This window comes from Rhinatrema bivittatum, chromosome 8, assembly GCF_901001135.1.
Source record: "Rhinatrema bivittatum chromosome 8, aRhiBiv1.1, whole genome shotgun sequence".
NCBI lineage: Eukaryota > Metazoa > Chordata > Amphibia > Gymnophiona > Rhinatrematidae > Rhinatrema > Rhinatrema bivittatum.
In genome coordinates, this window is record NC_042622.1 from 75037993 (window position 1) to 75065556 (window position 27564).

General features: G+C 46.7%; 1 protein-coding gene across 3 annotated transcripts in view; it reads left to right on the plus strand.

Annotated features, from left to right (window-relative positions):
• Positions 1-27564, plus strand: part of TRPC4AP (transient receptor potential cation channel subfamily C member 4 associated protein) — a 156081-nt gene that overhangs the window by 101625 nt on the left and 26892 nt on the right. For all 3 annotated transcript variants that reach the window (XM_029610934.1, XM_029610932.1, XM_029610933.1), the window contains 5 exons: positions 10015-10146; positions 11904-11962; positions 15556-15657; positions 18120-18203; positions 26125-26215. In XM_029610934.1, the coding sequence (XP_029466794.1) occupies positions 10015-10146; positions 11904-11962; positions 15556-15657; positions 18120-18203; positions 26125-26215 (468 nt within the window). The remainder of the gene's footprint in view (positions 1-10014; positions 10147-11903; positions 11963-15555; positions 15658-18119; positions 18204-26124; positions 26216-27564) is intronic.

Genomic DNA, 27564 nt, shown 5'->3' on the forward strand with positions numbered 1-27564 from the left:
TGTTATTCTTTGATTGAGTTAGTAGATTTGGGATCTTGTTTTTGAAATAGGTTGCAAGTTCTTCTGCTTTGCTTGCCGCTTTCTCATCTGGTATGGATGTCAATGGGGGTTTAGTGAGGGATGAAACCAAAGAAAAAAGCGCTCTGGGGTCGAAGATGAAGTGGTGCATTTTTTGTGAGTAAAAGTCTCTTTTTGTTTGGAGGATGGATATTCTGTAAAGGTGCATCGTGGACTTAAATGCTGTGAGGTTAGTAGCTGTTGGGTTTTTACGCCAATGTTGTTCTTTTTTTCTGAGATCCTGTTTAATGGTTTTTAGTTTTGGGGTGTACCATGGTTTCCTATTGTCTTTGTTTGCTTGGGAGGCTTTGGTGATAGACGGGCATGTAGTGTCAGCCACTTTTTTGGTGATGTTGTTCCAGGAAGATATGGCTGAGTCAGCGTTTGTGAGGTCCAGTTGGTTGAGCTCTCCAGATAGGCTATTGCTAAGAGTTTCCTGGCTGCAGAGTTTCTTGAGTTGAATTGTGTTGAATTGTAAAAAATTTAGAATTTTTTACAGGGACATCTGATGAGGTAAATGATCCCTTTGGTTTGATAGGTGGCGCCATGTCGAAGCGTAGTTGAAAATCTATAGGTCTAATACCAAGGTTAGTATTCTCCATCAAACCATTTCAGCACAAAAATATATGGATGTATAATCACAGCATACATGAGCATTTCAAACTAATATATGTACTTGTTTCAGTTTGGAATAAAATGTAGCTTAACCACATTTAACTTTCGAGGAGTAGTCCCTGTCCTTCCCCACCTCACCCCAGGTACACAGTATCACCAAATAATTTTTCTTTATGCCTTATCTAAAAGAAAAGAACACAGTGCTCCATTTTAGGGGGTTAATGGTAAATGCAAACACCCTCTCTCGCCTCCTCTTCCGATATTCTAAGAAAGATCAACACTCCAAGCTTGCCTCCACCCTTGCTGTATGCAATTGTTTTTATTGCAGAGTCCTCTCTGGCTGCTGATCATAGTATTTCTTTAGTGAAGCCCCATCTTGATCCGTAGACTTGACTCTCTAAAGAGGATTTTCTTTTGGCTGTGAATTTGCTCTCTGCCTTGATGATTGGCCATGTTGATCTTTGCCAATTTTGTTTATCTTGGCCTGTGTGTTTTTTGTTTTTGTTATGTATTGTACAGCTCTATCTTCTGAGGTATTTTATGCCCTTCTTGCATTTTTATTCTTTGTTTGGCTGCTATTTTTTGTATGGGATTGTGTTTAATTAGATTTTCCTAGCGTGTAGCAGATGGACTCAAAACAAGTGGGTATAGTGTGCTCGTGCTAGCAGTTGGAGACGGATCTGACGTCAGCATGGGGTACATATACCCCCACAGGAAGTGCAGCAACTCAGTAATTTCCGTCTCCAAAGCAGTTTGGAGCTACCTTACGCTCGCTGAGCGTTTTTCCAAATTATAACGACTAAATTTTTAGCAGAAATCCTACCTGAAGACGAGCCCTGCACTCCTGCGGTGATACCCTCGGGTCCCTCCCCCAGTTGAGTTTCCCGAGGTGATTTCTGTGGTCCCTCGGAGGTAAGCGCCTTGGTCCGGTGGCCGGATCGCGGCAGGGACCTAGCCCCCGAGTGAGAAGGGCTCGGGTGCGGCATAGAGGCAGCCTCGGTCCCGGTGAGGACTTAGCCCCCGAGCGAGACGAGTTCGGGCGCGGCTTAGAGGCAGCGGGTGCACTTCCTCGAGCGCGGCAGTGACGGTACTTACCCTCTCCCCCCGCAGCCGGAGACCGCCCAGGTCGCAGCCGGGAAGCGCCGAAGATCAGGTAAGGCGCTTCCCGGCGCCTTACCTGATCTTTACTTTACTGGTCTACGAAGAGCGAGGACTAGCAGGGTCTGCCTACGTGGCAGCCCGCTAAGGAGGTCGCCATTTTGCCTGCCTGCTCGCCGTCACCATCTGCCCTGGTTCGCCGCCTCGATGTAAGCGGGGCGACGGGCGCGTATGTTAGGTGCCCGAGAATACTTGGGCGCCCATTGCTTGATAAAGGTGCACATTGCTAAGCGCATTGTTAGGCGCACGTTACTAAGCGCACGCTGATAGGCGCACGTTTATAGGCGCACGTTCATAGTATAGGCGCACGTTCATAGGCGCACATTGATAGGCGCTCATTGATAGGAGATCAGACGCGATGGAGTGTATGAGAGCCCATGCGTCCACAGAGCCGGCACCTCCAGAATCAGGCATAAGAGCTCTAGGCCTCTGCTCAGCATGCCACCTCAGAGCCACACAGAGCGAGGAAGCAGACTCCCTATGTGCCCAATGTGAGGAGGCCCTGGGAGTTCCAGGCCAGGGCCGGTCTCGGCCCAGTTTGACTGCCAGTTCCTCAGGGAACACCCCGAACCTAGCAGGCCGCGGTGAGCAGCCAGGGATCCCCACAGACCTGGTGCCCCTATGGCTAGAACCTGCTTCGCTCTCCTGGGTGGAATTATTCAAGGGGATTCATGCCTTCGTCAAGATGCAGTCTGATCCCCGACCGGACCCATACGTACCGGATGACCCTGCCCCGGGACCCTCAAGACCTATGCATGGCCACCCGGAAGCCCCACTTATAGGGACTCTGATTACTCCGAGGAAGATGGCGTACCCCCCGGGGAGGGAGAACTCCCCTCGGGGTTAGAACCGTATTGAACCATGAGACGCTTCTTTCCTAAGGAGGATCTTCCAGACCTGGTCTCTCAATGCCTGTCGGAGCTGGCTATCCCGGGCCAGGCCACCCCAGGGGAACCTAGGATGAACCCCCTGCTAGAGGGCCTGTGTCAAACGGTCCCCCATTTTCCCCTTCTACAAGCAGCACAGCAGTTAATCGATCTGGAGTGGAATGCGCCGGAGGCTTCATTCAAAGGGGGGGTCGGGCTTTGTCTAGCATGTACCCCTTAGACCCGGCAACCAAGGAGCTGCTGGCATGCCCGATGGTAGACGCCATAGTTAGCGCAATTGTGAAGCGCACCACCATTCCGGTGGAGGGAGGGGCGGCCCTCAAGGATGCACATGACCGGCGCATGGATGCCATTCTGAAACAAGCCTTTGAGGTGGCAGCCATGTCCCTACGAATCGCGACCTGCTGCACCGTGGTGACGCGCTCCTGCTTATCACAAGCCAGGAACAACACCCCGGGAGAAGAAATGGAATCAGCCCTCTCGTTCCTCACTGACGCTGCCTCCAACTTAGTTCGTACGGCAGCCAAGGGAGTGTCATCCTCAGTGGCAGCCAGAAGACACCTCTGGCTACGAAATTGGTTGGCCAACTCCTCCTCTAAGACTCGCCTTACCAGAATGCCCTTTAAGGGATCCCTCCTGTTCGGCAGCGACCTCAAGAAACTGGCTAATAAATGGGGCGCATCTCTATTACCCCGTCTACTAGAAGACAGGTCAAGGGGAGGACCCAGCGCCCTTTTCCTAGACCATCCAGAGGTAGAAGCTCTCAACGCTTCAATCCTTACAGGGCTCGCTACCAAGCACCTCGTTCTCAGACCAGGAACCAGTCCTTTCGGACCAGGCACAACAAGAGGGGAGTCGGCTCGGGGTCGGGTCCCGGCCGCACCCCACAATGAGAATCAGCCGACCCATCTGGGGGAAGAAGCCATAGGGGGCAGGCTAGCCCTGTTTTACCGCAGGTGGGTCGAGATTACTTCGGACCAGTGGGTCCTCGCCATCGTCCGGGAAGGGTATTACCTGGACTTCCTTCATCTCCCTCCGGACAAGTTTGTGGAATCGCCTTGTTCACCCCTCAAGAGGGCGGCGCTGGCAGCTACCTTGGAGAGACTCCTGTCCCTAAAAGCCATAATCCCAGTGCCTGCATGGGACATAAATTCTGGGCATTACTCCATTTATTTCATTGTCCCCAAGAAGGGGGGCACCTTCAGACCCATCCTGGACCTCAAGTCAGTCAACCGGCACTTACGGGTCCCAGGATTTCGCATGGAAACTCTGCGGTCAGTCTGAAGTGCAATACAGCCAGGGGAGTATCTCACAACCCTGGATCTCTCAGAGGCCTATTGCATATCCCAATTCATCGGGATCACCAGCGTTACTTTCGCTTCAAAGTCCTGGATCAGCACTTTCAGTTCCGGGCTCTACCATTCGGGTTAGCCACCGCGCCACAGACCTTTACCAAAGTAATAGTAGTGGTGGCGGCGTCTCTCAGGAAGGAAGGCATTCTCGTCCATCCCTACCTAGACGATTGGCTGATCAGGGCAAAGTCACCGGAGGAGAGCCACCAGGCAACCAACAGAGTTATATCTCTTCTGGAAAGCCTAGGATGGGTAGTCAACATACACAAGAGTTCCCTACAGCCTTCGCAGTCGCTGGAATACCTAGGTCTCCGATTCGACACCCAGGAAGACAAGATCAGCCTGACCTCCAAGAGGAAATTGAAACTCCGGGATCGCTTGCAGAATCTGCTAAGCACCACTCGGCCCACAGCTTGGGATTACTTTCAGGTCCTCGGCCTCATGGCCTCCACTCTGGAAGTGATACCATGGGCACAGGCTCCTATGAGACCGTTACAGCGCGCCCTCCTATCTCGGTGGCGCCCACGATTACAGAACTACACCGTGCATCTACCTCTACCGGCCAGAGTACGGAATCAGTTACGGTGGTGGCTGCAGCCCGGCCACATGAGCCGGGGGTCAAGGATGTCCTCCCCAACCTGGACCCTGCTCACTACAGATGCCAGCCTGAGCATCTGGGGAGCACACTGCGAAGAGCTAACCGCCCAGGGGTGGTGGAACAGAGAAGAGTCGGGGTGGAACATCAACAGACTAGAGGCACGGGCAGTCAGGTTAGCCTGCCTGCGATTTGCCCACAGACTTCGAAACAGAGCAGTCAGAGTGATGTCGGACAACGCCACCACGGTGGCATACATCAACCGACAGGGCGGAACCAGAAGCCGACAGGTATCCTTAGAAATAGCCCCCCTGATGGCTTGGGCGGAGGCGAATCTTCAGGACATCTCTGCCGTCTACATCGCTGGGAAGGACACCACCACGGCAGACTTCCTCAGCAGAGAAAGCCTAAACCTGGGGGAATGGCAGCTGTCGCCCACAGCTTTCCAGATGATTGTGGATCAGTGGGGGCTCCGGGCATGGACCTACTAGCGGACAGGTCCAATGCTCAAGTACCCAGATACTTCAGTCGCAGACGAGATCCTCTCTCCCACAGGATCGACGCTCTAGAACAGCCATGGCCTCAGTGGATCCTGCTATATGCTTTTCCTCCATTGCCCCTGCTGGGCGCCATTATACGCAAGATTCAGCGGCACAGAGGCCTAGTTTTTCTAGTGGCCCCGGACTGGCCATGAAGACCCTGGTACGCAGACATGAGAAGACTGCTGGCAGGGAATCCACTACCCCTACCTCTACACAGGGACCTGCTGCGGCAAGGTCCTATCTTCCACGAGGATCCAGCTCAATTCTCTCTTACGGTCTGGCCATTGAGAGGGCTAGACTGAAGAAAAGGGGATACTCGGGGCCGGTAATAGATACACTCCTCCGAGCACGCAAATTCTCCACATCACTAACATATATAAGGATCTGGAGGGTATTTGAAGCCTGGTGCGACACTCACAGCACCAATCCACATGCCGCTAAAATCCCTATCATTTTGGATTTCCTGCAAGATGGACTTCAGAAGGGTCTGTCTCTCAATTCCATCAAGGTTCAGGTGGCAGCGCTATCCTGCTACGGTCCCAGGAGTGAAGGCATCAGCATTGCCACACACCCAGACGTTTCACGTTTCCTGAAAGGAGTCAAACACATTCGCCCGCCACTGAAGTGGCCAGTGCCCCTGTGGAACCTCAACCTAGTTTTGGAATTTCTAGCGGGACCCACCTTCAGACCCCTTCGAGGCCTGTCCCTCCATTTGTTAACCTTGAAGATGGTGTTCCTGCTGGCCGTATGCTCAGCACGCCGCATCTCAGAGCTACAAGCGCTGTCCTGCCATGATCCGTTTCTCAGAATCACTCCAGAGGCTATCCATCTTCGCACGGTTCCTTCCTTCTTACCCAAAGTAAGGTTCCACCTTAACCAAACCATATCCTTGCCAACCATGGAAGGTTTGAAGAAGTCGGAAGAAGGTCGAATACTGCGCCATCTCGACATCGGCAGGCTGCTGTCCAGATACCTGGAAATGTCGGAAGCAGTACGAAAGACGGACCACCTGTTCATCCTTCACAGCGGGAAGAAGCAAGGGGAAGCGGCCTCACGGGCAACCATTGCCCGCTGGATCATAGAAGTTATCAAGGCGGCCTACATAGAAGCGGGAAAACCACCACCTCTACGGGTCAAGGCTCACTCTACCAGAGCGCAGGCGGCCTCCTGGGCAGAAACTAGGATGCTGTCGCCGGCAGAGATATGTAAAGTGGAAACGTGGTCCTCCCTTCATACCTTCTCCAGATTCTACCGTCTGGATGTCCAGGCCAGGGAGGACACAGCATTTGCGAGGGCAATCCTAAACGGACCTCGGGCAGCCTCCCGCCCAGTCCGGGAGTAGCTTTTGTACATCCCACTTGTTTTGAGTCCATCTGCTACACGCTAGGAAATGTAGAGATTACTTACCTGATAATCTCATTTTCCTTAGTGTATGCAGATGGACTCAGCATCCCGCCCGGCTGCTGGTATACATGGGGATGCACCGTCTCACGGTAAGCCATGCTTTCTTATATAGGGCATCCACCCTGCCAGGTGTCGACACCTTCCGGTTGAGAACACTGGCGGTCTCCAGCTACTATCAATCGGTCAGGGTTATCCTGTTCATTTAATTGATCGGTCAGTCACACATATATCCATAAAGCTTTTGCAAGGAAGATTACTGAGTTGCTGCACTTCCTGTGGGGGTATATGTACCCCGTGCTGAAGTCGGATCCATCTCCAACTGCTAGCACGAGCACACTATACCCACTTGTTTTGAGTCCATCTGCACACACTAAGGAAAACGAGATTTTCAGGTAAGTAATCTCTACATTATATTTATTTTGTTGTGTACCTCGTTTTATACATAGATTTCAATAAAGCAGTAACAAAAGTTAAAAATAAAGGAGTATTCTGAGATCATGTGAGATGGCTCATCCTACTACTTAACACTTCTGTAGCAGTGCTGTACAAAAAACACATAATAGTCACTGCTCAGCAATCAAGACAAACATATAGGGCAAAAGAAACTGGGAATTTAATTTGTAAGACATGGTTAAAGATGAATGAGTCTGGGGTTAAGATTTTAATAGCAGCCTCAAAAAGGTGGCTTTTTAGACAGGATTTAAATAAAACAAGAAGTGAGCATGACGCACTGGCTCAGGAAGTCTGTTCTAAGCATATTGTGCAGCCAGGTGGGAAAGCATTGAGTCAGGAATAGGCAGTAGAGGAGAAGAAATAGATAAGAGTGACTTACCTGGTGAGGAAGGATGTAGAAAAAGATGAGGAGAAATAGTGAGGAGCTGCAAAGTGAAGGCTCTTGTAGGTGAGTAAGAGGAGCTTAAAATTCTACTGGCTTTAGTAATCTGTCCCGTTAACAAATTGCAGTTTCTCTCCCCCTCCACCCTCACTGAAGTTTTCATCTTGGACACCTAAAGAAGCATTTTGTCGATGAAGTGTTCCTTTTCAAGTAATCTTCTGTGTCTCGCCATCCTCTCTCTGTTCTACCAACTGTTTCATATGCAAGTCAACTTCCAAGCATCTTTTTGTAAATCTCGCATAATGACATAACAGAGAAAAAGCTCCATTCTTGTATAGATAAAATATGTACTAGCAATCAAGTTTTATATTTGAATATAACAATCAAACTACAATCACTGCCTAGACATCCACACCCCCCATGCTTTTGGTGCCTATGTGCACACACACACACCAGATCTTTAAAATGTCTGCTCATGAAAACTCATTTTCCTTGCCAGTTGACTTCTGTTGACAAACCATACACAATTTTTTTTTTAAACTTCTGATGAATGCAGTCAATATATATGCCCCATACTTCTATAAAATATTTAACACGCTAGGATCTATTGACCCAAATGTCTTAAACTCAATTTCCATCAGCCTCAACATCAAAGATGTACATAGTCAAGTGTATTTCTATCCAGCCACTGAATCATGGCAGCCTTTCTTCTTGCCAATAAACTTATCCTAACAAATATTCTTTTTGCTTTTCTCATTGTATTCTTTACGTTTGCTCGCTCCCACCACCCAAGTACAAATATAATCTTGTGGAATTGAATCTTGAAATTCCCCATCAGATCCACAGTGTTTATTATCTGTTGCTAAAAATAAGCATTTTTTTCACACACTAAAATATTGTGCAGAGCAACGCTAGGATGTTTACCACATCTGACAAATGGCAAAGCTAGCAATCCCAATTTAAAACCTCTTTGTTAAATTACATTTCTTGCATCACACTGTCAATACTGAAAGTACATATCTGTTTATGGAATTAACAGAGAAAGAAAGATACATATGACAATCAATTTGTTTCAATGAGATAATCTCATCAAAATCTGTTTTGTTTACAATCCATGATCTGTTTATGCTGTGTACTGAGCTTATTCCTCCTTTTTTATCTTAAAATTTATTTTTTAGGGTTAAGGACGAGAACACTGCTTTTGTCTTGTAGTATATCTGTGATTATGTAATATCTAATTTGTAAAAACATGAAAAAATGCTTATTGGCAACATCTAATTTCCCTTGGAGTTGCTGAAAAGAAATGACTCCTGTTTTACTTAGCAGCAAAAGATCCTGTGCTGCTGTAATACCTAAGTTTAGCCAATTCATGGCTTTTTTTTTTTTTGATTGGGAAATGAATCCCATCTATAGTCAATTAAAACACATTCAGATTAATTATATTTGAACACAGTATCATGCACAATATTTTGTATTCCTGTAAAATATGTCATAAACCACTGCATGCATAATCCCAGAATAAAATTGTCAAGTTTTTTTTTTTGTTTTGGTTTTTTTTTATTTATTTTTCCCAGCACACACACACATGCAAACACTAAAAACATTCAGACTTTCAGGACTTTTTCCTTTTTTGATCTTCTTGAATTGATGTATCTTTTCCATTGAACATCTCTGATGCAACTGCATTTACAGAACAGAAAAGCAGAGCGTGTAGAATTTAAACGTCAGCTATCAAAGTATGGTTCCTGTGTACAAATGTCTTATCCTTTGACATGCTGGCAACAAAATTGTTGATTTTTGTTATTGTGGACAGCATTTTATTAACATTATTTTCTGTATTTTCAAACATGCAGGATACAGTACCGTAAATTTCATACTCTTTTTCTATAAAGCTGAGCAATATGGGGCTAATTTCTTTCTCTGTGCCACGACCCTTGCAGAGAAGTCCTGGAACAGGAGTGTGTTTTTTTCAAATAAAAAATCCTCCTTTTTCAAAATAAGGTGTCTGCACTTGAATCAAAAGTCCCCCCCAAAAAAGGCTGTTTGTAATTGAGCCCCCGTAAGAATGTTTTGGGTATTTAAACTTGTATATTCAACTACATGGATTGGTAGAGAAACAAAGAAGAATACGAAAGCTGATTTGAATAAGAAGCAGTGTCCTACAAGTGGTCAAGCTTCCATGGCTGGCAGCTGGACTATACTTTGCATTAACTATACAGTAGGATGCTGAATTGATGGCCACTGCTGTTATAACATGCTGGTATTTGGGGGAATACTTGCTGATTTGGGGAGCCAGATTCTGTTGCTGTTATATGCCGCTGATGAGGAGGGGGGGCCTGCAGTCATCTTAGCATGTTGTAAAGATGGAAGCCATTGGAGGCCAGGTCACTGCCAGTGTTGGTTGATTGGTGGTGGTAAACTTACATGGATTTCAGCAGTCAGATTCCAAACCACCCCATCTTTTTAATAGGCAGTATATATGAAGTTGATATTGTTGGTTTACTATCGCTAACTAGTTGGTAGCAGAATATAAGCTGTGTGTTTCTAATTTCTTTTTTTTTATATACAGGTTCATAAAATGTTGGCAGAGTTCAAACTGATTCCAGGCCTTAACAATCTGTTTGAGAAACTGATCTGGAGGAAGCATTCGGCATCATCCCTTGTCCTTCATGGACATAACCAGAATTGTGACTGTAGCCCAGTGAGTAACTTTTTACATGCTGCATGAGCCCTTTTACCACACACTGGCCAAGCTCTGACAGTATTCTAGATTGGAACTGTTAGAATTCTGCATTAGCTCTGGAATAAAATGGTGAATATGCAGAAAAAACTCTTGACAGTGTCTAAGGGCTAATGCATAAAACTAAAAGTCAACAAACCAGTTGTAGGTGATAGATTTTTATCAGACTAACTTAATACATTTCTGACTGTCTTTGAAGAGTTCTGCTCCCTTTTGTACTGACTTGATGAGAGGAGTATCATTTTTGAAAGTTAGTCACAAATGTATTGTTAGTCCTATAAAAATATATTACCTACAACCTGTTAGACTTTTAGCTCTGTGCATTAGCCCTAGTAACAGTCAGAGCTCTGACTGTAACCCTTTGTTTAATCCTCTGAATTTTGCTTCTGTATACTGTTCCTTGTTTGTATTTTTTTCTAATATATTCATTTTTTTTATTTTTTTTTTTTTAAAGTAGTTGCCAAAAAAATGAGCTCCATATTCCAAATTTGGTCTGAAGAAAGTTTTTTTTAGTGGCAGAATGGCTTAGAACTTATGCTGATTCTACTTTGTATCCCCTCATCAATAAACATGCAACCATCTCTTGTTTTATAATGGTTTTTTGTATTTTACCTGAGACTAAGCAGCCTATAGGCAGAGCCCTTAGTTTCCTGTGGCAGACTTCTCAAGATTCTGTGGCAAAAGGTAGCAAATATTGTGGCGGATTTTACAAACTTCTGTGGTATTTGTGGCAAATTTGCATAAAGACTCGCACCTCTTGACTTTGGGTTTCAATAAAATGACTTTTTGGCATTCACATAGTTTTTAAACTATTTTTAAACTATATATAAATTCAGTCACCATAGTATCTGCACCAAAAGCCTTATGGGATGAAAATTGAAGACCTAGGTATATATTGCTGAGAAGAGAAGGATGGTATATGATTGACATTTAAATACTTGAAAGGTATAAATAATGTAGATACAAATGGGCAGACTAGGTGGACCAGGTGATCCTTTCTATTTTCTATGTTAATGGACAAGAAGCAAACCTTTTTCAATAAATAGGATGTTCTAGAACAAAAGGTCATGATATGAGACTTCAAGAAACACTCGAATAACAGCAGAAAAGTATTACTTCACAGAGAGGGTGGTGGATACATGGATCAGCCTCGTGAAAGGAGTGGTAATAGTAGAGGCAATAACAGTAGCAGAATTTTACAGAAGGATCGGATAAGCATGGAAGTTCTCTACCCATTAAAAAGTAAAGAAAAGGCAGAGATCAACTGGAGTCCACAGCATGCAACAGGAAGTAATTTAGGCAGACTAGATGGGCCCCATGCTATCATATTCTCTTATGTATTTGTTGCTTAATATAATAAAGTTACATTGAAAGAAAATCAGTAGGAGGAGAGTTAAATTTTTTTGAATTATTTTTTAATAGTTTCATTAGTAGTTGCTAAGATCAGCAGCCATTTGCTGGGCATCAGTTGTTGCTATGTTTGCTGTGATCAATTAGAAGGTGGGAGTCCCATATCAGCATCTGTCCCCTAGGATTCATGATCAATTTTTTGGAGGTTTGGTACTTTTTAATCATTTGACATTTGCAGTCTGGGAAATATGGACATCTTAGTTCTGTCTGGAGATTTGCAGTTCATTTGTACTATTGTCTCTTCACTTATTTGGCCCAGCCATTAAATAATATATCCTGATGTCTTTTTTTTTTTCCTTTCTTTGTAGGATATTTCTTTAAAGATTCAATTTTTGAGGCTACTTCAAAGCTTTAGTGATCATCACGAGTAAGTATGTATAAAAAATAAAATTGGCATTTAGCTGGGGATCTAGGATAGGTTGAGGGGAGAGTATTGCCTAATGTTTCTTATGCAGAGGGTAGAAAGTTTGCCAAAGGGGGCATTCAGCTGAGCAGTTTGCCAGGCATCTAGCCTTGGGAAGTAAAAGGTTTTGCTTCTTGTAAATTGCATAAATTAAATGTAAATCTTGTTTGTATCTGGATCTTTTTTCCTTGGGTACTGACTAAATTTGAATTTTTGTTCTTTTCTGATTGTTTTGACTGTTAGATTGTATGAGTTGAGCATTGTGCTCTTTCTAGGAGCAGCTCCAGAGGAGGGGAGGGGAGGTGAGGGCCCTCCCAGCAGTTCCCTCTTTCCCTGTATATACCCAGATCAGTCCAGACTCCTGGGTTTTGCCTTCCTTCCAACAGCTGGAGACAGAGAGAATTTTGTAGGCACCGCCTCTTAATCCAGTGTGCCACCTGCATCTCCTCAGTATTTCTCTGTCTCCAGCAGCAGCAATTCTGTACCTGAATTAAAAAAACAAACAAACAAGCAACCAACCAACCTAGGATATTTTGGAACTTTTTCAGACTTCCTCCCAGGAGGTTGGCAGGTCCCAGTGGGACCATCCTTCTGGTGGTAGGATAGAACGAGCAGGGGTTAGGGACCCTGAATTGCTCTTTCAGTCATGCCGGGGCTGAAAGCTGGTGATCCAGTTCCCTCCCCTTCAGCAAAGATTATGGGAAGCTTCTGCCACCCTTCTTTCAGCAAAGTAAACTTTTTCTGTTTGGCGAGTAAAGTTTAAAAAAAAAAAAAAAAAGTGGTGATTCTTTTTCTGGTGTTCTCCCCATCACCAGGGGCAGATGGATGCAGGTCGTTCAGGCGAATCATTCTCGCAGCTCCTGATTCCGTCTCTGTTTTCAACGTGCACCATGCGATCTGGGTCGCCTCAGGCCAAGCCGCACGTGAGCCGCTGCTCCATGTGTGGGGAGCACTGCTCACGGCTCTCCAAGGCCCGGCCGAGGCTCTCTGGTGGGGAGGGTTCCTCACCGGAGAGTGCGGCAGCATTGTTTAAGCAGCGCGGGCCTGGGAGGTCGCCGGTTGCTTTAGAAGAAACGGCTGACTCATTCCCACTAAGCGCAAGAGTGGCGGCCATTTTGAAGACTCGCGGCTTTAGAGGAGAGAGCAGCAGGGGGAGGGCATCTCCTGCCTGCACTGTTACCAGCCAATTGAAGCCCCTCTGAGGCCCGGGGGGCCCTAGAGGGGCAGTCAGTGGGGAATCCTGATCTCCTGGAGGGGGATTTTTATGGTCCCTCTCCTTTTTCTCCAGACTTTATCCTCTTAATGCTCAAAGCATATCCGGCCAGCAAGCACAAGAGGAGCTGGTCCCCTAGGCGCAAGCCTTCTGAGGGCCCACCCAGAAAGGTGCCCAGGTGGTTGGAGGCTCCGGGGGCTACAGGTCAGAGGTCCAGCTGGGCAGGGTGCCACATAGGACCTTTCCTCCGAGGAGTTCTCACGATGTTCCTCCGCCCAACAGCGGTCAGGATCAGGAGGAGGAACCTGGAAAGATTCCAACCATGGAAGGAGATGATCCTTTATTTTATTTTTATTTATTTATTTTAAAGATTCTTATATACCACATTGGTGGATCTAGGCAGTTTACAATTAACACACACAAAATCAGTTAAAAATAGATAAGGATAACACAAAGGAAATATAACAAAGAATACAAGTAACTTAACAGTCTTCTAAGAGAAATTAACTCTGGGAATTTTGCTAAGGCCTTAGAGAATAGGTATGTTTTTATTGCTTTTTTTTTTTTAAGTCATGCTTGGTAGTAAGTTGATGGATGAGCTTTGGTAAGGAGTTCCATAATTTAGGACCAGCAACAGAAAAGGCACGGTTTCTAGTAAGATCTAAAGGAGCTGTTTTAACAGTGTGTACTTCGAGGTAATTTTTTCGGATGAGCGGAGGTGGCGTGGAGGTTGATATAGACGGCGAGTGGAGCATAACCATATGGGGGAAGTATTATGAAGTAGAGAGTGAATTATTGTCAAAATTTTATGTTGTATTTGTTGTCGAATCGGTAGCCAGTGAAGTTCTTTAAGTACAGGAGTGATCTGGGCGTTTCGAGAAGTATTGGTAAGGAGTCTAGCAGCACAGTTCTGAATTAATTGAAGGGGTTGAATTGAATATTCTGGGAGACAAATATATAGTGAGTTACAACAATCAATGCATGCTGGAATTAGTGATTACTGAGCTATGTATAGCAATGGGCTATAAGCTTCTGCATGATATCCTAGTGTGGACCATCCCAAAGAAGCTGACTGGCAATTCATGGCCGTGTCGGGGGACTTAAATGCTTAAAGGGAGACTTTAAGGTTTAAGAATTCTATGATTGATACAGTAATAATATCAGCATGAAACTAATGTTACTTTGAACTTGACATTTGGAAATCTCGTGATTGCACTGGATCATCAAAAAAATATTCCTTTTGGATTTAAATTATTACTTCATATTGCTTTGTTTACATAGCTTGACTACTGTAATGCCCTATATCAGGGTTTACTATAAAACTTTAGAAATGGCTGCCAAATTAATCTTTGGGGCAAAGAGTTATGATTTGGTTATCCCTCTCTTGATTAAGTTGCATTGGTTGCCTTTTGCTGTAAGAAGTACTTCTCGATGCTAGTTTGTAAGTCCAGGATCAGAGGTTCTCCTCTGTATTTAGCTGGTCATTTAATATTGTATAGAACAATACAGTCTCTTTGCTCTTCTCAGTTTGAGTTGCTTGTGGTTCCTCCTCCCATCAGGATAAATCTTGAACAAAACTTATGAAACTGCATTCAGCTACCTTGCTCCATATGGAATCATCTTCCACAATGTATTAAAAGTGAGATATGCTATCTTAAATTTCATAAGAGTTTGAAAGCCTGGCTGTTGACTCCAGTTTTTTTAATTTGATTAGAATTGTGAGATTGATACTGGCTTATTTCCTTTTTCTTTTGTATAGTGTCTTTTGTTTTATTTGTGGTAGGTATGTTGATATTAGCATTTTTAATTTGAATTTTGTTAACTATAACGAGGTTGTTCATATTGGGCCTGATTTTAAAAAGCATTTACTCGAGTAAAAACCAGGTTTACTGGAGTAAATTCACTTTACTTGAGTAAGTGGGTTTTTGAAAATTGCTACAATATATGCCATTGACTTGTCTATAGGATTTACTCACATAAGTGCACTTTACTTGAGTAAATGGCTTTTGAAAATTGCTACAATAGTAGCTACATTTACGCATGTAACTCCTTTTGAAAATTACCCCCATTGAATTTAACTGTTTTGATGATATTAATGGAATTGCGGTATCAACAACATTTTTGTTCTTATTGTGTGTTGTATAGATCTATGTGATGATGCATGTTTTTATTTTCCACCAAGAATGCAGAATAGTGCAGATTAGAAATTTAAAAAAAATATCCTTGTGCCAATTCCCTGAGCCATGCAGTCCCAGAGATGGAGGCCCTTATATTCCCAGTTCCCGGATCATGTGCACTTATTATTATTTATTTCTCTTTCTCACATTAACAAATTCTATTTTAGGAACAAATATCTGCTGCTAAATAGCCATGAACTAAACGAGCTGAGTGCAATCTCCCTTAAAGCTAGCATTCCTGAGGTTGAAGCTGTAATCAACACAGACAGGTAAGAGATTCCAGATGCACAAGAGCAGCTGCTCCATAATTTGCTTTTCAAACAATAAAATGCCTGCTTAGAGTGCCCATTAGCTGATAATGTGAGTAAAAGAACATAGCTTTTCAATCTAGTTTTATTATATATGAACTGTATAAGAAAAGAACAGTATAAGATAACCAGACTGGTTAGTTGGATTCTAACAATAATGGAAATATTCTCTAAATATCCTTCTGGATATAGTATTTGTAGAAACTTCCTCAAACAGTACTAAATGCTAATGAATTCCCTGTCCAAAAAGAGCTCTTATTTAAAACTAGCGGTACCCCGCCACACGTTGAAGTGGCAGAGTCAGGTTCTTTTCCCTCCCTCCCCCTTCCCCTTGCTCATTTACCTCAGTCACTCATCCTCCTCCCCCTTGGTCCCTCACCCTCCCTTCCCTCCCCCGACACTCACCTCCCCCCTCATTCTCCCTCCCCTCACTGTCACCTCCCCCCGCCTACTGCCTACCCTGCAGATCAGAAAACTTTTGTCTTTCTATTTCTGTGGGAACCCCCCCACCCCAAAAAAAACCCGCAATCCCAACCCTTTAAATCAAATAATAACCCCCCCCCTCCCCAAGACCTGGGAAATTAAAATTGTTGGTGCTACATGTGGTCTGTCCTTGGGCGTCTGAGCGCATTATGTAGCCAAATAGGAGAGTGCCTAACCAAATTTGCACTCCCAAATTTGTTTTGTGGTCTGGGGAGGGCTATTTTGGTGCGTTCTCGAGATCGTGCAAGTTTAGTGTATGTATTTGTGTGTGAACCTCCCCCTTCCCCCAAAAAACAACCCTATGAGAAACATTCTCTTAAACTAACCACCCCACACTCTCCTGCCCCCCCCCCCCCGAGTTGCCGAATGAATGAAACCTGCCCCCCCTCGTGACCCCTCCCCAAGATGTTCGCAATAAATTCATTACCACCCCCCACCCTCCAGACCCCCCGAGACCTGATAAAAATGTCAGTCAGTGGAGCGGGCGTTCAGGAGCGGTCCAGGAGCGATGTATTGGCGTTGGTCTGTCGGCTGCGAGCACTGAAAAGGGTTCCGACAGCCCTTTGCCCTTACTATGTCAGTGGGGTGGAGCAATGGCAGCGGTAGGTCCTCTGACATAGTAAGGGCAAAGGGCCGCCGGCTGCAAGTCCTGAAAATGACGCCAAGGGGCCCTCACCCTTACTATGTCACATGGGCTACTGCCGCCATTGATGTCCCCGAGTGGCCTAGTAAGGGAAAGGTCCGCCGGCGCCATTTTGATTGCTGGCAGGCGACGTCCGTAGTGCATGCGATGTGTCCCGGACCAGTCCTGGCCCCCCGCTGGAGCAGCCTGGACTTTTGTCTGGGTTTGTGTGTGCTCAGAGGGTGTGGGAAGTAAGTAAAAATGGCATGTGCGTGGGGGGTGTGAGAAGGGTGTTTTTGTGTGTGATGGGAGGCTGTGGGAAGTAAATCAATTTGGCATGTGTGTGGGGGGTGTGAGGAGGGTGGTGGGTGTATTTTATCTGTAAAGGAAATAGTTATCTTCCGGCGAAAAAAGTGCGCGAATGTGTTAAAATGGAAGTGAAACGTGGACCTGGACTGGCGAAATGATTAGTGTAGCGTGTTAGTGTAAGGTGTAACAGATGGCGCTTACGTCCAGCAGATGCTGCTATTTTCTGGAAAAAATCTTTAAACCTATTTTACCTGTCACAGCTGTGACATATCTGTAATGTAAGAACAGAAGAACCTTCCTGTATGCGAAATGAATGTTGTGTCCAAATTTGAAAGCAATCTGTTCAGTGGTTTCTGAGATTAGCGATTTTGTCCAAACTATTTAACATTTTTATTTATATAGAATAAGCAGGTATTTGGAGATGATGATAAAGTAGCATGAGATAATGCTAAGGTTCACAGTTTATACATTAGAGCAAATTAAGAAAAAAGCTATTGGAAAAGACTGTCTGGATAATTTTGAAGGAACTATTCCTGTGAAATTGTCCTGAAGGTTAGTTGGATATGGGAGTATTTTATTATACTCTGTGTATCTGAAAAATCAATAAAAAGCTTTAAAGTAGAAAAGAACATGTCTAGATTTGCACCTCAAGTTCACAGCTGTGATTCTTTGACCCTTCCTTGTAAGACTGTCTGGCTTCCATCAATGCCAAGAATTTGTGCCATTCTGGGTGCATACGTATCCAATAATTCACTGAGAACTGCTGTGAATCCCTCACTCTGGCTGAGCTCAGGTAAATGTTGTCAATACAAGTATGTAGGAGGTTTCCTTGCAGCTCCATGAACCAGTCAGGAATAGAACCTAAATCGGCTGCATGAAAGCACGAAGCAGCAATTGAAGAGCTGCGGTTCTGTCACTCATTGGACATGATGTCTCTTATTTGTTGATTTTAAAGTTTTCTGTGTTAAGAATTCAATAACACGTACTTTGGTTCCTCTTTTCGGTTCAGAAGTCTGGTCTGTGATGGGAAGAAGGGTTTGCTTACCAGGCTACTCCAAGTCATGAAGAAGGAGCCAGCAGAGTCATCCTTCAGGTCTGTTATGCCTTGCATGTTAAACCACAGAAATGTGACTGAATTGAAATAAATCCCATTCTTATATCAACAGAGTGTTGATGAACAGTGAGAGGCTTGCCCCTCTAAAGCTTAACTGCTCAAATTTGATGAAGATAGCATCAGGGCTGCATCTTGTTACTTTATTGTGATTTCTGAAGTCTCAAGGAGGCATTGCTGCTCTCTGTTGATAAATAGGACATTCCCTGTATGTACCAGGATCAGTCCAGACAGTGGGTTATGTCCCTTATCCAGCAGGTGGAGACAGACCAGAATTGTGTGGATGTCCCTTTAAGGGGAGAACCTGTACACTAACCCCTTCAGTATTCGTCTGTCTCCCAGCAGGTGCAACAGCTCCCCTTCGGCTCTCTGTCTCTGGCTTGTCAGCCTTTTCTATTCCATCTTAGATTCAAGCAAGTACTTCAGAAAAGTTATATTTCTGGGGTTTTTTGATCCCTAGTGTCTTTTTCTTTTTTCTTGGGAGACGATTTCGTCTCCTCGCTCTTGCCGGACTCACGGGGCTATTTGCCCCTTTTGCGCTGCATAGTCTGAGTCCGGGTTACCTTCCAGGTGTGGGACAGTCTCCCTCTGGGACTCGCTCCCCTTTTCTGGCTGCCGAGAGGGTTTTAGACCCGCTGCTGCGCTCAGTCACTACTGATTTAAAAGAATCAGTTTAAAAGGTACCAAAGTTCCGAAGTCGCAGGTATTCAAATACCTCTGACTTCTGCAGCAGTTGACCAGAATTTTTCTTACTTTTTTTTTACCTTTTTTGGCCCTTTTCTGGTCCTCAGGCTTTAATCCAGCAGTTAGACAGGCAGGAGTCTCCTTGGTGCTGAGGCTGTCACTTTAAGAGTTTTTTGTTTTTTTTTTTTTAGATCTCAGCACAGCTTGGGCTATGCCCAGACAAGCAGTTTGTCTTGCATATGTGGGCTTTTTTACTCCAGTTTTTCACGGCAGGGTCTTTGCCCTGCTTGCCTGCCAGGTGGGGAAGGTCCCTCCTCTGCTGAGAGGACAAATTTAGCCCAGGGATCGACTCCCCCAGGCTTGGCCAGGCTGTTTTTAAGCCGGCAGAATTCTTCAGCGGTGGCTATTTTGGATTTTTCAACGGCTCCGATTTCGGAGCTTCCTAGTGTTGGGGTGCCAGAGTTTTGTGATTTACCCCCCCGATTTGAGCCCTGTGGACCCCCAGGAGGTGAGTACGGCCCCCCCCTCGACCCCCCCCCCCCCCCCGTCCTGTTTTTCCAGGGTCCCGTTTTCAGCTGAATTTGTTCTCCTCATGCATAAATCTTATTTAGCTAGCTTGCATGAGGAGCAGGAACCCCCCTCCCCGACCCTCCCCCTGCAAAAATGCCCCGTTCCTCGCCGTTGACTACTAGCCCGGCTGCGGAACGCCAGGGGCCGGTTAGGGTCCGGGTGGTCCCCGGGGTGGCTCCTCTACCAGATCCTCTTACGGTTCCGGTCTCTCCGGACCCAGATCCCTCCCCAGATCCTATGGATACCTCCCCGCTGGAGGGAGATGACTCCAGATTTCTTTGTTTGTTCCGCAGGGAGGAGCTGGAGCCTCTTATCCCCTTCGTCCTACAGGAATTAGGTCTGGAGGGTCCCTCGGTAGATAATCTACTGGACTTCCTGCCCAAGAATATGGATCCGGTCCTAGGGGGGCTTAGTGCCCCAGCCACGGCGTTTCCCTTTCACCCTATGCTAAAGCTTTTAATTTTACGGGAGTGGGAGGCTCCTGAGGGGGCTCTCAGGGTGGGACGCGCCATGGATAAACTATATCCCCTTCCTGAGGAAGATTTGGATCTGTTACGGTACCCCGCGGTTGATTCTTATGTCTCCGCGGTCACTAAACACACTACGATCCCGGTCGAAGGGTCTACGGCCCTCAAGGATCCGCAGGACCGTAAGTTGGAGTCACATCTTAAGCGCATCCATGAATCCTTAGCTTTGGGGGTCCGGGCTACTTGCTGCAGTAGTCTCATGCTGCGTGCAGGCCTCCGGTGTGGGTTCAACAGCTCCTTGGTGCACAGGCTCTTCCGTCGGCAGAGGCAGAACAGGCGGAGCGTTTGGAGGCTGTCATAGCGTACACGGCTGACGCGTTTTATGACCTGGTCCGGGTTCAATCCAAGGCGATGGCCTCGGCGGTATCGGCCCGGAGACTCCTCTGGCTTCGCAACTGGTCGGCTGATCAGTCTTCTAAAGCTTGACTGGGTACCCTGCCTTTTAAAGGTAAAATGTTGTTTGGGGAGGATCTTGAGAAGCTTATGGAATCCTTAGGGAAAGATAAGGTCCATGGGCTCCCGGAGGACCGCCCCAAGCCTTCGCGCCCCTCCGCGCCAATGCGTTCTCGCTTCCGGGGCCAACGTCATTTTACTTCTCGGGGGCGGGGTGGTTCTTCACGAGGCTCCTCCCGGGCTCAGTCCTGGTTGCAGTCCTTTCGCGGGCGCCGACCTTTTTGGGAGGGACAGCCTGTGCGTACCGCTCCCAAATCCTCCGCCCAATGAAGGTCAGTTGACTCATTCCTCTGTTCCTTACCTCTGCGGCCGCCTGTCCTTATTTCTCGAGGAATGGGTCAAAATCACGTCAGACCAGTGGGTCCTCGACATTATCAGGGATGGCTACGCCCCCGAGATCATTTCCCCCCAGCGCCATCCTCCTGTGGGCTGAGTTTAAAAAAAAAAAAAGAAAACGAAGGCAGAGAAATCATAACACGGAAAGACAGGAGATTCTTTATTTTAACTTTTTCTTTCCTACCTCAGCAGCGCCTGCCGTTAATCTCCCGGGCCTCCGGAGATGGTGGACCTTCCACCCAGCTGTCAAAACATGCCTAGGGGGACGGCTTGTCATTGAGGGTTACTACAGCCATGGAAAAATTATATCCTCTTCCTCTCGAGTCACTTGATCTCCTTAAAATCCCTAAGGTGGACTCGGCGGTCACGGTCATAGCCAAGCATACTACTATTCCGGTGACTGGTGACACTGCTCTTAAGGACCTCCAAGATAGGAAACTGGAGGTCTTGCTCAAGCGCATTTTTGAGGTATCCGCCTTAGGCATTCGGGCGGCAGTATGCGGTAGCATGATGCAGCGGGCCTTGCTGCGTTGGGTGCAACAGATGTTGACAGCCTAGGACCTTCCTTCTGGGGAGGTGGAACAGGCGGCCCGTATGGAATCAGCTGTCGCCTATACGGCGGATGCACTATATGACCTTTTACGTACTTCAGCACGCACTATGTCCTCAGCGGTGTCCGCAAGGCATCTGTTGTGGCTCCGGAACTGGTCTGCGGACGCCTCTTCGAAGTCTCAACTGGGTTCCTTCCCTTTTCGGGGTAAGTTGTTGTTTGGAGACGAGCTGGAGCAGCTCATAAAGGCTTTGGGTGACAACAAGGTTTATAAGTTACCAGAGGAGAAGCCTAGGACGGCCCACTCACAGGGTAGCTATTGGGGGGCCGTTTTCGGGGATAGCTCCGTTTTAGGCCTGGTCGGGGCGTGTCGAGCTATACTCCTAGACATCCAGCTTCTAGAGCACAGGCCTGGTCTTATTCCTTTTGCGGCAGGCGGCCTCAACGTGCCGGAACCCATGCATTTGCTCCCAGTGGCAAACCATCTCAATGAAGGGACGCCGGCCCATTCCTCCCTACCAAAAATCGGGGGTCGGCTGTCCCTGTTTTTAGAGGAATGGGTCAAGATTACCTCGGACCAGTGGGTGCTAGACATTATAAGTCACGGTTACGTTTTGGATTTTGCTTGTCCCCTCCGGATCTTTTTCTGGTGTCCCCTTGCGAACCACCCCAGAAGCAGCAGGTGGTTCTGCAGACTCTAGCACATTTGAGGGCGTTGGGAGCAGTCGTGCCAGTTCCTATGTCAGACCGGTCGTTACTCTATATATTTTGTGGTGCCCAAGAAGGATGGTTCCTTCCGGCCAATTTTGGATCTCAAGCAAGTCAACAAGGCACTTATGGGTACCTCGTTTTCGTATGGAAACGTTAAGATCGGTCATTGCGGCGGTCCACAAAGGAGAGTTTTTGGCTTCTTTGGATCTGACGGAAGCTTATCTTCACATCCACCAGCGGTTTCTGAGGTTCATGGTTATGGGCCAACATTACCAGTTTTGTGCTCTACCGTTCGGACTGGCGACTGCTCCCCGCGTGTTCACCAAGGTACTGGTGGTGGTCGCTGCGAGTTTAAGATGAGAGGGGATAGTAGTTCATCCCTACTTGGACGACTGGCTCATCCAGGTGAAGTCGGAAGAACTCTGCAAGGCGGCGGTTTGCACGGTTGTGTCTCGCCTTCATTCCTTGGGTTGGGTGGTCAATTATGCCAAGAGTCAATTGATCCCCTCCCAGTGATAGAGTTTTTTGGGGCTCGGTTCGATACCTTGTTAGGCAAAGTTTCGCTACCAATCTCCCGCATGGACCGGTTGACGTCTCGAGTGCGGCGGCTGCTGTCTCTTCCCTCCCCGTTGGTGTGGGATTATTTGCAGGTTCTTGGATATATGGCATCCACCCTGGAACTAGTGCCTTGGGCCTTCGCACATCTAAGACCTTTACAGAGAGCGTTGCTGTCCCGTTGGGATCCCAAGTCAGAAGAGTACCAGATTCCCTTGCCGCTGCTCGAGCCTGCCAGATCCAGTTTGGACTGGTGGCTCAATCCAGTTCACTTGCTGCAGGGAGTGAATCTCAAGAGTCCCCAGTGGGTAGTTGTCACGACTGATGCCAGTCTCTCCGGCTGGGGGGCGGTGTGCCGGTCAAGGTTGGCTCAAGGTATTTGGACACCGTTGCAAGCCAGGTGGTCTATCAACAGATTGGAGACCAGGGCAGTTCGCCTGGCTCTGCAGTGCTTCTTACCAATGTTACGCGGCACAGCGGTGCGGATTCTGTCCGACAATGCGACCACGGTGGCATACATAAACAGACAAGGAGGTACCCGAAATTGTCTCGTGTCCGACAAGGCCGACAAGCTGATGCTCTGGGCAGAGCGCCACCTGGACAGGATTGCAGCGTCTCACATAGCTGGGGTCGACAACGTTCAAGCGGACTTCCTCAGTCATCAGCAATTGGATCCCGGGGAATGGGAACTGTCAGAGGAAGCAATGCGAATGATTGCGAGACATTGGGGAGTCCCCCGCTTGGACCTGATGGGGAGTCCCCCGCTTGGACCTGATGGCGACTCGTCTGAACACAAAGGCAGTTCATTTCTTCAGTCACCGGCGAGAACACGGATCCGAAGGGGTGGACGCTCTGGTTCTACCTTGGTCTCCGCACATTCTTCTTTGTGTTTCCTCCATGGCCACTTGTCGGGAAGATACTACGACGCATAGAGTCTCACCCGGGACCGGTGATCCTAGTGGCTCCTGAGTGGCCACGAAGACCGTGGTTCGCCGATCTGGTCAACCTAGTGGTGGATGGCCCGCTACGCTTCAGTCATCTATCCCACCTGCTTCGACAGGGTCCAGTATTTTTAGAGCAGGCCGGTCGATTCTGTCTAGCAGCCTGGCTTATGAAAGGCGACGGTTAAGAAGAAAGGGGTACTCGGAGGCAGTTATTTCTACCCTTCTGCATGCCCAAAAGACTTCTACTTCTCTTACCTACGTTCGGGTATGGAAGGCTTTTGATTCTTGGTGTAGCAAGGTAAACTTGTCACTGCGCAGGGCTACTATTGTTCACATACTATCATTTTTGCAGGACAGTCTACGAAAGGGCCTGTCTTACAGTTCGCTCAGGGTTCAGGTTTCGGCCTTGGGCAGCTTTCGTGGTAAGGTTGATGGTATTTCCATCGCAGCGCACCCAGATGTGGTCCGATTTTTGAAAGGGGCCAAACACTTGAAACCGGTGCGCGCTGTCTGTCCATCCTGGAGTTTGAATTTAGTGCTTCGTTGTCTTTGCGGGCCCCCTTTTGAGCCTTTGAAGCAAGCGACAATTAAGGACTTGACGCTCAAGGCTGTTTTTCTCGTGGCTATCTGTTAAGCCAGGCAGGTTTCGGAACTACAAGCCTTGTCATGTCGAGAGCCTTTTTTGCATGTATCTGATTCGGGTATTTTGCTTCGCACAGTTCCCTCCTTTCTGCCCAAGGTAGTCTCAGCTTTTCATGTCAACCAGTCTGTCGAGTTGCCGGCCTTTTCGGTTGAGGATAAGGATCTGAAGAGGTTGGATGTCCGTAGAGTACTCTTGTGATACTTGGAGGTTACTAATCCGTTTTGTTTGTCCAACCACCTCTTCGTTTTGTGGAGCAGTCCTAGGAAAGGGGCTAAAGCTTCTAAAACTACTATCGCCCGATGGTTAAAGGACACTATTGCTTCCGCATACATTTGTCACGGTCGCCCAGTGCCGGACGGCCTTAAGGCGCATTCTCTTAGATCTCAGGCGGCTTCATGGACGGAAAGCCAGTGTGTCTCCCCGCAAGAGATTTGTTGGGCGGCCACGTGGAAGTCCTTGCACACGTTTGCTAAACACTACCGGTTGGACGTACGGGATCCGAAGGTGGATTCGTTTGGCAGTAGTGTGCTTCGTGCGGGACTCTCCAGGTCCCACCCCATTTAGGGCAGCTTGGGTACATCCCAGCAGTCTGGACTGATCCTGGTACGTACAGGGAAAGGAAAATTAGGTCTTACCTTCGATAATTTTCGTTCCTGTAGTACCAAGGATCAGTCCAGACGCCCGCCCGTATACAGGAGAGTCCAGTCAACTGTTTTTATATTCTCTTGACAGGTTTTGACGCCAGTCAGTGTCTTTTTGCAGAGCTTTCTTAAGTACAATTGTTCCTCTTACACGTTCTTGCACGTTTTACCTGGTTATCAGGTTCAGTTTTAACTTGGTCTAGTCATTGTTTGACACAGCGTGTGTTTGCGCATAGTTCAATACATGGAAATTGTAATAAGGACCGTTCATTCTGCTTTGATATCAATGATACTGAGGGATCGCAGGTGGCACCCCGGGTTATGTGGGAGGTGCTTTTCAGTTTCTCTCTGACTCCATCTGCTGGAAGGGAGGCATAACCCAGCAGTCTGGACTGATCGTTGGTACTACAGGAACGAAAATTATCGAAGGTAAGACATAATTTTCCTTTCTTTATCAGTAAAGTAAAACAGACACAGACATGATGTTGGGGCTGGGAAAATGGGAGCTGCTAATACTCTCTCTGCAGCAACATAAATATGCGGATTAACACTGGATCATAGCGCTTCCAAAACTAGGACGGCATGGGGCAATTGTGTTTCTTTTATTTGCGTTTCATTACTGCTGCACCACAAATAGTTTTCCTCAGAGCATGTTCCAAAGCTTAATTTACACAGAAATGTAATTTAATTTATATTTCAAAGATTTAATACTGGCTACATATCTGCTACTTGTATTTTGGGTTTTCTCTGTGCTGCAGCAGCAAAGATGCAAATTGAAGCAACAGAATTAGTTTTTTTATTTTTTTTATTTTTTTTTTTTATTTAACATTTTTCTATACCGACCTTCAAGGTTGAATACCATATCAGGTCGGTTTACATCGAACAGGGGTAGATCAGTGTAACATAACGTAACTTAAGGAACAACTTTTTATAATTAGTGGAGACAAAGCAGAGAAGTAAAAAAGTTACATAATAACAAGGACCATGAACTAGGAAGCTGAATTCAGCTGGAAAAAGAGAAGCCTTAAGAGGGTATTAAATTAAATACATAGTGAAATGACCGAGCTTGGTCTAGAACTAGTTAGCTTATTAGGGTAGAAAATTAGTAAATGAGGAGAATATTGAAGGGGCGAAGGGGCGAGCTGCACTAGTAACTGTAAAGTAACTCATTTCTTTGAAGTGCAGCACATAAAGGACCAGACCCTTTCAAATTTGAATTGAGAATACTTAGGAAACAGCAAAACATTAAAAAATGGCAATTACCACAACCTGTTATTTATTCCCCTTAGGTTCTGGCAAGCACGGGCAGTTGAAAGTTTTTTACGAGGTGCTACTTCTTACGCCGATCAGATGTTCCTGCTGAAGCGGGGTCTGTTGGAGGTAACGATCAGAAGTTGGGGTTTCTTAAGAGGTGATGGCCCAGGTATTGGTCGTCTCTTGAGAGGAATAGCCAGGGACTAGAGGGGGAGTCCTAATAATTGCAAGGAATTGCCTAAGAGTGTGTGGGTGTGTGTGTGGAATCTCTTCCAGAGCAGGAGGGGACAGGTGTTCTGGAGCCTGAATTTATCCTTTTCTAGCACGTACTCAGGACCAGTGAGTTTATGCTCTCCTGCCAGCAGATGGAGACAGAGAAAACTGACTTCACAGTATATATTAGTCCTGCAGTGACCCCAGTATTCTCCATCTCCAGCAGATGCAGCTCTCTATAGAGACTGCTTCAAGCTTTTTGGAAGGAGAAATTTGAAATTCTAAATTAAGGAAAAGAAAACCCTGCTCTCCTGCAGTGATACCTAAAAGTGCCTCCCCCAGTGTGCCTTGGTCAGGTAGCTGGGTTTCCTGGCATGGACCTAATTGCTAGTTCAGCTGAAAGGCAGCAGGTGCAGGAGGCCGAGCGTGGCAGTGACGGCAGATGTCCTCTCCCCCTGCAGCTGGAGACGGTCTCTGTACTGAGCCCTTAAGCGCTTAGCACAGGTAAGGTTTAAAAAAAAAAGTTTTAATTTTGAATCAGAGACATTTAGAGAGACTTCAGGATCCTGCTCTTATTGGGATTGGGGAACTGGGCAGCCTGGCTGGTTGAGCGGCCTCCTGGTGGGCTAGGCCCTGCACCTAGACTGTTTTCTTGCATGCCACATGGTAGGCCACAGCGGTGTTTTTTTGAGCACTCCTGTGTACTCTGCTGCCCTCTACAGGCCGTTGATATATGCAGTGCGTCGGCTCTGCGCACACGTGCGCTTAGTTTTAGGGAGCACTTTTTATGTGCACAAAATTTACATTGTTCATACGCTTAACTTGCGCATAAGTTGCGTGTGCACCTTGCCGTATTTTCTTCTTGGTGCTTATTTTTTGTGCGCATTCCCCTTTGAGTGCGAGCCTTCCAGAAGCAAGTTTACCACCACGATGGCGCCGGTAAGCAAGAAGCCTAAGCGTCTTCCTATTTTGTGTTGCCTGTCATATTAAGGCTTTTCAGCCTGACCTGGCTTCTAACCTATGTCAGTGCTGCTCAGATGCTCAGGGAGAGTTGTCGTCATCAGATTTTTCTAAGCCTGGCTCTTCTCATTCTGATGATGGGTTGGTCACGGCCTTGACTGAGGGGATGCCAGATTTTGGTTCTCCCTTGACTGGCTCCTCCACAGGTGAGGGCAGTTCTGTGGGACCAGCTGCAGTTCCTTCTAGGCTTGGTCTGGACCTGGCTTCTTTTTCTTGGGTGGAATTTTTTCAAGGCTTTCAAG